At 37.4% G+C, this 10,980-nt stretch overlaps 1 protein-coding gene across 1 annotated transcript; it reads left to right on the top strand.

Annotated features, from left to right (window-relative positions):
- Nucleotides 1-1,236: 1,236 nt before the first annotated feature.
- LOC121890347 (NXPE family member 3-like) lies at nucleotides 1,237-7,752 on the top strand. Its single transcript, XM_042402491.1, has 6 exons — nucleotides 1,237-1,626; nucleotides 2,523-2,954; nucleotides 4,979-5,274; nucleotides 6,451-6,521; nucleotides 6,860-7,066; nucleotides 7,160-7,752. The coding sequence occupies exons 1-6, from the start codon at nucleotides 1,504-1,506 to the stop codon at nucleotides 7,711-7,713; spliced, it is 1,683 nt and encodes a 560-aa protein (XP_042258425.1). The 5' UTR covers nucleotides 1,237-1,503; the 3' UTR covers nucleotides 7,714-7,752.
- The last annotated feature ends 3,228 nt before the right edge of the window (nucleotides 7,753-10,980 follow it).

Here is a 10,980-nt window from a genome sequence, read left to right as displayed (position 1 = left end):
TGGCTTTACTGTGTTCTCTCAAAATGAATCTCTGCTGAGGTAAGACACATGATATGCTTAAATGTTGATTATTAAATGTTTGTATGCTTAGATTGAATTTGATGACATTTGAAGCTTTAATCCATACACATTGTGAAAACTAAATGTGGCTGCTAACCATTTTCATAGTTTTAACAAGTTTAACTACTGTAACTTGCAGCAGAAACCCTTTGTTCCTGGCATATTTCTGTACTTTCATGTTATTTACATATTTCAGATTCAACTCAGAACTGTGCATAAAAAGATGCAGAAGCATACAGCACATTAGATCAAATATATTATCAGATCTCTCTCTCATCATGGCTGTACTCTTTCAGATAAGTAAAAAAAAGTAAAAAACCTGAAACCTGAAACTCAGACTTTGAATTTGACTGTTTACTATATTTGTTTACAGCTGGCAAACGTTCGGCATGCAGTATCAGTCCAAAAGACAAACGTATTTAAAGCCTCCCAACAGGCTCAGTACCCAACCAATCAATTATATAATAAAGTCTAAAGATGTTCACAGACAACTAAAAATTCTGGTGATTTTGATACGGCTGACACATCCTGATTCACAGATCTTCTCTGCTGATAAGATAACTTATGTGTAAATTTAGACTACAACTGCAGTCATTTAGTAGTAATTTATTATGTATTTATTTATCATTTATTTGTTATTTATTAGTGATACAAAAGCTGAAAATAAAATTAACAAAATATTTTTGTCTGTTTAATACTCCACATGTGGGCTGCCACGTCAGGCCAAAGATTTTTTCCCACACCACACCTAATGTGGAATTATTTTCTGGTTAGTAAACCTGTATAACAATAAACATTTGAGTGACAGATACAACCTGGGCATGTATCTGCAGTGGCATTATAACAGTTTAAGTCTATGACCTAAATGTCACTGCAACTGTTGATTGAATGTTTACGTTAGACATTGTAGATGTTCAAATTGTAGATTGCAAAAGACTGCAGCAGTATTTACTTTATAAGTGTTTACATTATAGTGCAACGGGTAAATGACTTGGCCACTTGGGGATGAATCCTCATGTTAAACTGCAAAGGGAGTAATGCTGCTGACTTTGATTGTGGCCTTGTCCTGGGTGACTGGATTAAGTTAGTAGAAATGATTGAAAGGCAAACATACCACACTATTTGCATAGAGATCATGTCAAGTATATGCTTTTACGGTCCACCGGCACAAAAACAGACAGCTAGCGCGGGAATGGCGCCCTGGACATGAGATGTAAAAACTCTACACTGTGACATACAGACAGATTAATCTGGTGGTGATAGGTTTAATAAGCATTGTGTGAACTCGTTTGGCAAGGGCTTGAATGTAATGAGCGTTCATTTAAAGTTCCGCACTGTGGGTTTAAGTTTTTGCAAGTTATCATTACAAAAATACAGCTAAACAAAGTGTCACTTAACACTGTTTGTCATACTGTGGTCACAGATCAGGACTGATCACCAATCATGAAGATCAGAGGTCATAGAGAAACGGTGGTCAGCTTTTGCTGTCCGAAGTTTGCTGCCATCTTCCTTTTCCTGGCTGTGTTTGTCTTCATCTTTTTGCTTTTTAACATGGACGTCCTGGAGGTGAGAATTTGGTCTTGAGTGGGATTGCTTGAAGGGTGGACCCTGTTTGAAATAGTCTCATTTCAGGATATTATTTTCATATGCAGTGTGGCTTTGGATAACAGTAATGTTCTTCATCAGTATTTGCAAACAATGCCCATGATAATGGTAATAAAAAAACATGTCACTCAGTGCAACAGTTTGGCCACAGTTGAGCTCTATTGCACAGAGGAACGATCCACATATAACAGACCTTTGCTACAAAGATAATACTTGTTAGTAGGATCAATTCATTGTTGGCTTTTCATGGGTTCAGTGCAGAAATGTTTTTTTTTGTTTTGCACCATTCTGGAATGGAAACAAATAATTCCACAATGAAAACCCAATGCGTAGAAAGAGTATTGTACCAGTATTAGACCAATTTAACATTATATTTGTACCTTCACTTTTAAGATTTATATGAAGAGGAAAATTAACTACATTAGTCTTTCACCAGAATAACTAGTATGAACACTACAGTTGTGTTAAATATTAACATCATAATTGAACTGTAACATTGTCCGCATCTAAAAATTCATTAAGAAGGATTTTTTTTTTAAAAAAGGAGGAAAAATGAACCTTAAATTCATCAACCTGTGTAACTGTCGACAGCAATATGAAAAGTAATATTTAAATTATTGCTACCGTTGTTACTGAAATGGAATGTAAGGATATTCTGACTGCAGTTTTCCTCCCTTTAGCTTTTTCATCTTTTTTCAGTCTTTGATCAGCTTCTTTCAGCAACCCCTTCAAATATTCAGTTATTTTCTGGTGTGGGGCAGGAAAAAAAATCCTTTTGTTTCATTTAGTTCATTTGTCTTACATTATAAAGTTTTTTTATATATCTTTGTCACATAAATCTCTTGACCCCCTGCCAGTTTCAGCATAAGGTGATCACCACCTTCCCTGCTCCAAGACCTCACCTGCAACGCCACTTCTGCAGCTTCCAGCCGCGGTCCCCTGAAGATGCTCTGGAGGAACGCCTCCTATTAGACTCCATTGCTTGGCCTGAAACTCCATCCTTGCCAGTTCCTCTTTCCCTGGAGCAGACCACTGATCCTGCCCACAGCACCTTTACTATTCTCCCTGAGAAGGGTGGACGACAGTGGCATGTAGGGGATCAGCTGGAAGTTCTGATCAAAACGTATGACTTCAAGGGCCGTCCGAAGAAGTCTGGGGGAGATGTCTTACTTGCCCGTCTGCACAACCGAGCACTTGGTGCAGGTGTGGCTGGGAAAGTGCTGGATCATCTCAATGGCTCCTACTCTGCTGTATTTTCTTTACTCTGGGAGGGAAGCGCACAGGTTGAGGTGATGCTAAAACTATTGTATTAAATGTGATTGTGACATTAGTCTATCTTCTCATTGATCGTTAGCTAAGCCCCACCCCCCTCAGTTACTGTTGCTAAGCCTGTCAACTTTTGGTTCTTGCATGACACATATGCAGCAATTTTCAAAACAGTGGGTCCTTTATTTTCATACAGTGGTTGGATTATTCTGTATGCTGTCAATAATTCTTATCAAAATCAAGATAACTACTCTACCATGGTCCAGATTCGATTGCTAGCACAGGATTGAGAAGTGCTAAACCAATTCAGCAATCAAAGATTTGATCTGGTCTCTAGCACTATCTAGAAAAGAAATATTATCTTGTTTAACATCATTTAATATGGCAGTGGAACTTTTGAAATTCAGTATATCCAAGAGTGTTGAGTTCCACTGACATATTGAGACATCCGTCTCTTCCATCGAGTGTCAACCAATTTATTGACAGCATATAAACTAACATAATACAGCAAAGAGAAACAGATGCATCTAAACCTGTACCATCATTTAAAAAAAGCAGAGCAGGAGAAAAGGACATTTTTATTGACAAGGATTGTTAGGGCAGATGCCATTGAGTACTAAAAGGTGTAGACTTCTTAGAACTCCTTGCACTGCCACATCATATCTGTGTTCCTGGAGTTCCCTCAGGGCAATTTGAGCAATTTGGGCAAAAGTATGCCAGCTTTTGTGCCATACTCTGGATCAACTGATATGAAATAGATTCTAGTCTTTGATAAATATTACACATAGTAAAATTTGGAAACAAGTTCATCATTCATTTTAGAGCCCTGGGTACTCCATAAGCATTACATGAGGATCTCAGTTGAAGGTAAAAGAGAAAGGCAGAACCGAGCAGACCATAAGCATCTTTTATGTCCTGGTATGCTTGGAGTCTGTTGTCATGTATAATGTTGTTGAGAACATGAGTACCTCTCTCTGACCAGTGGGGAAAGGTTAAAGTCTTACCACCCCACAGTGATGGCATAACTGTTAAAAAGAGGAATACTTAGGTGACATTAACAAGGATATTCTGCCAACATCACAAGGAACAATCAGGATTTCTCAGGATTAAGCCATGAGTTCAAAGCTCTTGTGAAAGCCCAGAAATTAAATTTGAGATTAGTTCAGTTCTGACCACCTGCATTCCTTGTAGTATTTGATTCTGGAGAATTTCTTTTCCAAACAAGGTTATTGATAGTGTTGTGTAATCTATTCCAATACCCAGCTGGTGGTAAGAGATATAGAGCAGCATTATGTGTCTAGATTTTGAGATATCTCTCTCTGAGATTTCTGCAAATTTGATCCTAGTCAAGATTTTCTTTTTAAGAGTCAATTCCCGCCTAGTTATATCTGCTAGTATGTTATTAAGTCTAGTGCCATAATTGTCTGTGGTGAATATGGAATTTGCAGGCAAAATATTCAAACTAAGATATTGAAATTACTAAATATCAGTGGGAGGCTTTGCTACAGCCAGCATCTCATTCAGTGGACTTTTTTAATGTAACCTGTAATCCCCAAAAATAATGTAGTATGAAATGCTCCTTGTCCTTGGAGGTAACATTGGATTACTTCTGTAGGTAGTAGCCAGACATGCTAACATTTGCAGATTATGTTAGAGCACACAAACACACTAAAACTTACACTTTTGCTCTTCATATTTTTGTGTTTGGAGAGGCTAAAAAAGAGAACACCCTGCAAACTCTTTAAATGTCAGGTATTGATCTTACTTCAACCCTATGCACACCACTTCACGATGTGGAGAAATCTAAAGATTGACAGACCTGCTGTGCCTAGTTATGGTTACTAAACTATAATTGGACAATCGCTGTTCGGGGAGGGGTTTAGTTAATGATCAGTTCTCTAAACATGAGTATCTGGAGATCAATCTGGTTTACACCTGAAACAAAGTGTGCAAATTTTAGTGGTGTTCACTCTTTTTGTTTTTATTGCTTTGACAAAGGCCAAGTAATGGTTGTTGAACTTTGAACTCTGGTTTTCTGTTCTATCAGGTGACACTGGTTCACCCCAGTGAGGCTGTCACAGTGTTGCACAGGCTGACCAGAGAACAGCCAGATAGGATTTATTTCGGGAGTGTCTTTCGCTCAGGCTCAGTCTCTGAAACTACCACCTGCAATGTCTGCCTGCGTCCGACCCAGCAGCCACTGTGCAACTACACTGACCTCATTACAGGTGAGCCGTGGTTCTGCTACAAGCCAAAGAAGCTGAGCTGTGACGCCAGGATCACCAACTACAATGGTGGGTTTCATAAACAGCTCAAGGCTCAGGAGGAGAAGCTCTTTCGAAGGTGAGTGGGCAGAAAGACAAGACTGGCTTTTTTTTTTTTTTTTCAAAGTGTTACTTATGTATCTCCTTGGTGGAAAATTGTGTAACTAGAAGCTGTAAAGATTGAATCTAGAGATGTTTACAGTCTAAGATAACACAAAGTGAAATAGAATGGATGTGTTTTTCCCCATTCTGTATTTCAGTATTTACATTGGTCACTGCCAGATAAATGAAGGATCCTATAGGTTTAAGTTATGGCCACCAATTTTAGTTTCTGAGAAATAATGTTTTGTCCATCATTTCTGCATAGTGGACGACTCAAAATAGTACAATACCCATGACCCACTATTGCAGCTGCTATGGAGAAGAAGCCAGTCAGAAGTGTAAATCAGAGTGATAGCCAATTTGAAACACTTTGTCATTGCACTTGAAATAACATAGTGGCACAGTTCCTGAATTTATCAACAGTTGACCCAAAATTTAAAGCTGAACTGATTTAAGCTGCAGATTGTCTTTTCAGGTTTCTGAACCTTGCAATCATTTGATTCCATCCACTTTTAGCCCCGTACATAATAGAATCGGTGACTGGATGTTTCTTGCTGAAATGCACCTTAGAAGTTGTAGTTAGGGCTTGTGCCTTTGACTTTTTATCAAAGGACCAGATATTTTCTAACTCTGTTTTTTACTGATTATTTAACCAGGAGAGTTTCATTCCAATCCAAGCTGTAGAAGTGCTCCAACTGTGAATCACATAATGTTGTCTTTGGGAAAAATTAATGGGACTTCTACTTCCAAACCAGTTCAGACTGGATCACATTAGTTGACTTTCTTTTTTTTTAATGGATAGCATTTGTAATGATTCATTTGTTTTTTGTAAATGTATACATTTTATTTTGGGTGTGGTCTTTTCAGAAAAAAGTGCAAAGTGAAATAAATTTTCACTTTGGACCCATTGTTCGTATGATGACATGAATTACAACAGCTTTAACTCACTTCTAAAAAAATGGATTTTTATGGGCTAGGTTTTATGTAATGTTGAATATTTACTTCCAAGTAGTTGTTTCCCATATTAGTGCTTGATTGTTCTAGTTGTAACTTCATGAAATGATTTTAAAATGGTGTATTCTTTTCTTGTGTTTTATGTTGTTAGTGTTATAATGTGTGCAAGAGATATTTTATTCTGCATGCTTTTCTTCAGTGGTGTCAACATGAAAGTCTACATTCGAGCTTCAGGATCTGCTAGTGTCACCGTGTTGCCAAAAAATAAAGGTAATGCACAATTCTTACTTCTACCACCACCACAGCCTATATTATTAGTAATCATAATTCAAAATTGAATGTTGTACAGATTATTAGAAGTAAACCAGTCAGAGAAATGAACATTTGTAAAAACAAAAAACAAAAAAAACAACTTACCACTCTGTTCTAGATCGCATTCTCCTATAGAGATGTATTCAGACCAGTTTTTGAAGAGCGATGGGAGCACAAAGTACTAGGCCAAAAGTGTTAGCTGATAGCAGTACATCTAGTCATTATGGAAAGAAGATAAGCCATAAGTGTTTTCTTATACCACATATTTCCCCCCTTATCCTCTAACTTCTTCTCAGATCAACCAGAGGTGAAGAGCAGCATTGTGCATTCTGGACCTGTTGGCTATTACTACCAGGGTGCATGGCAAGCATTAAGTGGCACCAAAGTCCACCATTTCAACACATCGTCTGCCATCAGTCAGTGTCTGAAAGGCAAGGTCGTCCACCTGTATGGAGACTCTACCATCAGGCAGTGGTTTGAACATCTCAATGCAGTACTGCCAGGTAGTTCATCAACAGAAATCTCTAGCAAAGGTTTGATTTTGTGCATACTGCAGCTTAATGTGTCCTAATTCTTTCCTTTTGTAATACTTTTAGATCTCAAGCAGTTTAATCTGCACAGTTCAGTTCGAGTTGGACCTTTCATGGCTTTAGACTACGCAAACAACATTTTGGTGAATTTCCGATTCCACGGTCCCCCTGTCCGTTCTATTAGTGTCCCAGCCATCGAGCTGCACTACATTGCCAATGAACTAGACCATTTAGTTGGAGGCACCAACACCATTGTAGTTTTTGGCATCTGGGCACACTTCAGCACTTTCCCCATCGAGCTCTACATCCAGCGGCTGCAGAGCATCCGCAGGGCGGTAGTGCGGCTGCTGGACAGGGCTCCAGGCACATTGGTTTTAATCCGGACTGCAAACCCCAAAACTATGACGCTTGATGCAGCACTGACCAATAGCGACTGGTACTCGCTGCAGCGTGACAAGGTGCTCAGAGCCATGTTCAAAGGACTGAATGTTCATCTGCTGGACGTCTGGGAGATGGTCTTGGCCCACCACCTGCCACACAACCTCCATCCACAACCTCCCATTATTAAGAATATCATTGATGTTGTTTTGTCCTACATCTGCCCTCAAAAGGGCAGCTAGATGTGTATTTGTTGGGGGAAAGGAATGTGAATTCACATACTTGTGCTGAGTCTACATGTTTCTGTGTTTCTGCCAGGTGCTGAAATTCACCTACTATTTTCTACCATTTTTCTATTTTTCACCAATATTGATACAGAGGTCTGGTTCTAAATTAGTTTGTCTATGATAAATGGTATAGTTTAGTTGTAATAGTTTAATAGTAAAAGTTTAGCTTAGCAGAAATAATGGAAACACTTGGAAACACAGCTAGCTTGGCTCTGTCCAAAGGTAACTAAAGCCGCCTATAAGCACCTCTAAAGCTTACTAACACACATTGTATATTGTTTGTTTCCGTACAAAAACAAAAGTATAAAAATGACAGTTTGTATTTCTTGGCCCATCACAGAGACTTTCTGGAGTCTTTGCTGGTTGCCTGGCAACCCCAAATTGTCATTAAGTGTACCTTGATTTCTGTACAGATGAGATATAACATGTTAATAAATTAACGTTAGAGGTTCTGGTTGGCCAATTTTGTTACCTTTTGTAGGAGCCAAGCTAGCTGTTTCAAGTCTTAATGCTGAGCAAAGCTAATTGGCTGCTGGCTCCCATAATGTATATATACAAATACAATGTATATATACAATACATTTTCATTAAATAATAATAGTACTGCAAAAAGCAGTAAAAATTAGTAATTGAAAAATGCAGATCAAAACTTGTTAAGACAGGAGAATAAATTAATATAAGTTAAAATAAAATACATAAATAAAATGCAATAATCATTCATTGAATGGCAGCTCAATTTTTAAAACTCAAATATGTTCATGGTATGATGAGGAAAAAATTAATAGACATGAATATTCAAGAATCATCCTATGTTTACAACACGATCTTAATTGAATAGATTTGTTAGACACAATAACATTTCAGTAAAAGTTAATAACACATTATCCCAATAACAAATTAATATTTGTCCCCCTTTGTTATAGCCATAATACTCTCCTAACCTTTGCCTAAGCTTCTACATACATGGTTCCTTAAGAGCTGAGGAGTATTGATATTTGCAAACAAGGGCCAAAAGGTCAAAGTAGGCTGTATCCTATTTCAGCACAAGCAGACATAGTCTAGCCTGCACTATTTCAGCTAATTGTAGCTTAGTGAGCAGCTACGCAGCTAAGGGTTCATTCTTTCTGACAGAAAGTTTAACAAAACAAGTAAATTTGACTCAAAATGACTCATGGGATGGTTTATACACCATAAACTGATGTTAACCAGCAGGGTGAGATACTTCTTTCACTTGACAGTCACTCAAGTAAGAATAAAACTGCAAGTGGATGAATTTTTTAGGAATGTATAATAACAGCCTTGATATTAAACAACATCTACCTTTATCTCAATAGCAGAAACAAAGACATTTTTTTATGTAGTTTATGAGTGTTGATGCTATACTGATAAATTAAATCTCATTTAAACAAGATGTTATTGCTGACATAATTATGGATATCATATGAAATGTTTCCTGGGATATCTTACTGGTTGTGGGTTCATGGAATGTGGGGAAATGTAATTTCTTAGTTGTTGCACTTTTCTTTATTTTTTGTTATATATACAAACTACAACTGGAACAACCATATGGAATGTGGTGTATTTTGCTTAAGTTATATTTATGTAATAGTATATCAAATGAATTGTCAGATCTCTCGAACATCATGGCTGTACTCTTTCAGATAAAAGTAGCCAACCTGTGACCTGAAACTCAGTAGACTTAATAGGACTCATTTGACTTTAACAATAGACAAACCAGACTAACCACTACTGTATGTCTGTTTACATCTCGCAAACACTCAGCATCCACTATTATTAAAAGGCAAACATATTTACAGCCTCATAAGGGCTGATTACCCAACCAAGCTTATGAATCAATTTTACAAACATGTCCACAGAAAACAAAAAATCCTGGTTATTTTGATACGGCTGACACATCCTCATTCAGTTTGTGAATTTCTCTCTGTTATTTGAATACATAAGATACATTAAGTGTAAATTTAGGAGGGAATTAAGGGGGAAACAAGGTACTCTCCAAAACCAAAGCCAGAAGCTAAGTATTTATCCAGACCTAACTGCTGACCAACGACAGCAACATGCCACCTTCAATGAAATCAAAGACCTGCTACGGAAGACCAAGCTGAAGTATGGGGTGAGGCATCCAGTGAAGATGCTGATTACTTTAATAATGAAGCACAGTCTTTTACGCGCCCATCTGAAGTCATGGACTTCTATACGAAAGTGAATAGAGGTATGGACTTTATTAACAGACTGCACCCGATTCACCAAGATGAGACAATTTGGACACAGAAAATAAAGTTTCTTTTCCTTCTTCAACTGGATGAACAATGAGTGTTTAAGTTAGAAAAAGCTGCACTCATTAAAGAAGAACCTATTGGGATTTATAAGATCTACATTCAGTTCAGCTTATAAAATCTATATTCAAGGAAATTTTCCCCATGGCTTTATTGAGAATATGGCATAAGTATGTACAATTATCATATGTATAATAGGGAGCACAAGGAAGGATAAAGAGGGGGAAAGAAAGAAAGACAAGGAAGGAAAAGAGATGAAAAATGGGAGAAAGAAAGAAAAGAAAAACATATTTATAATCATGGTAATGTTGTGATCCCTTAATTTATTTGAAAAAGTTACTAAGTATAGTCATTTAAATAGTTTACACTGGTTTAACACCTCTATTATTAACACTAAGGGGTATAATAGAAACTCTAAAAGGGGGACGCTGACAAAGCTGTCATGTCACTGCTTTGTAAACAGAAGCCAGATATGGGGAAGCAGAAAGGAAGAGTCTCAGAATTAAGAAAAATGTTTTGAATAATTGTGAACAGTTGACTCTTCCTGGTGAGCTCAGGGGAAAGCTGGGGGGAATGATATGGGGACGTGGCCTAGGGGTGGGTTTCATTTCTCTTTTTTTAAACTGGGTGGCTTGAGGTTATTGGCAGAAAAGGTGCTCATTTTGCATTACCTCAAAAAATCCAAATAATGCATCAAGATATTCACAAAATAGGAAATGATATGTATGAAGTAGTTGCTTCCTCTTCTGCCAATAACAAAACAAAGCAATAATAGTATTGGTGCATAACAATCTTAAACTACATATTATTGATAAAGGGAAAGATGGAGAAGGGAAAAGAATAGCATTTCTGTAAGTACACGCACCAAATATGTACAAACCGACATTCTTTGCCAAATTATCTAGAATCTTGGATGGTATGACAGATT

The sequence above is a fragment of the Thunnus maccoyii genome, chromosome 23 (assembly GCF_910596095.1).
Source record: "Thunnus maccoyii chromosome 23, fThuMac1.1, whole genome shotgun sequence".
Classification (NCBI taxonomy): Eukaryota; Metazoa; Chordata; class Actinopteri; order Scombriformes; family Scombridae; genus Thunnus; species Thunnus maccoyii.
This window is presented reverse-complemented; position numbering and strand designations above follow the sequence as displayed.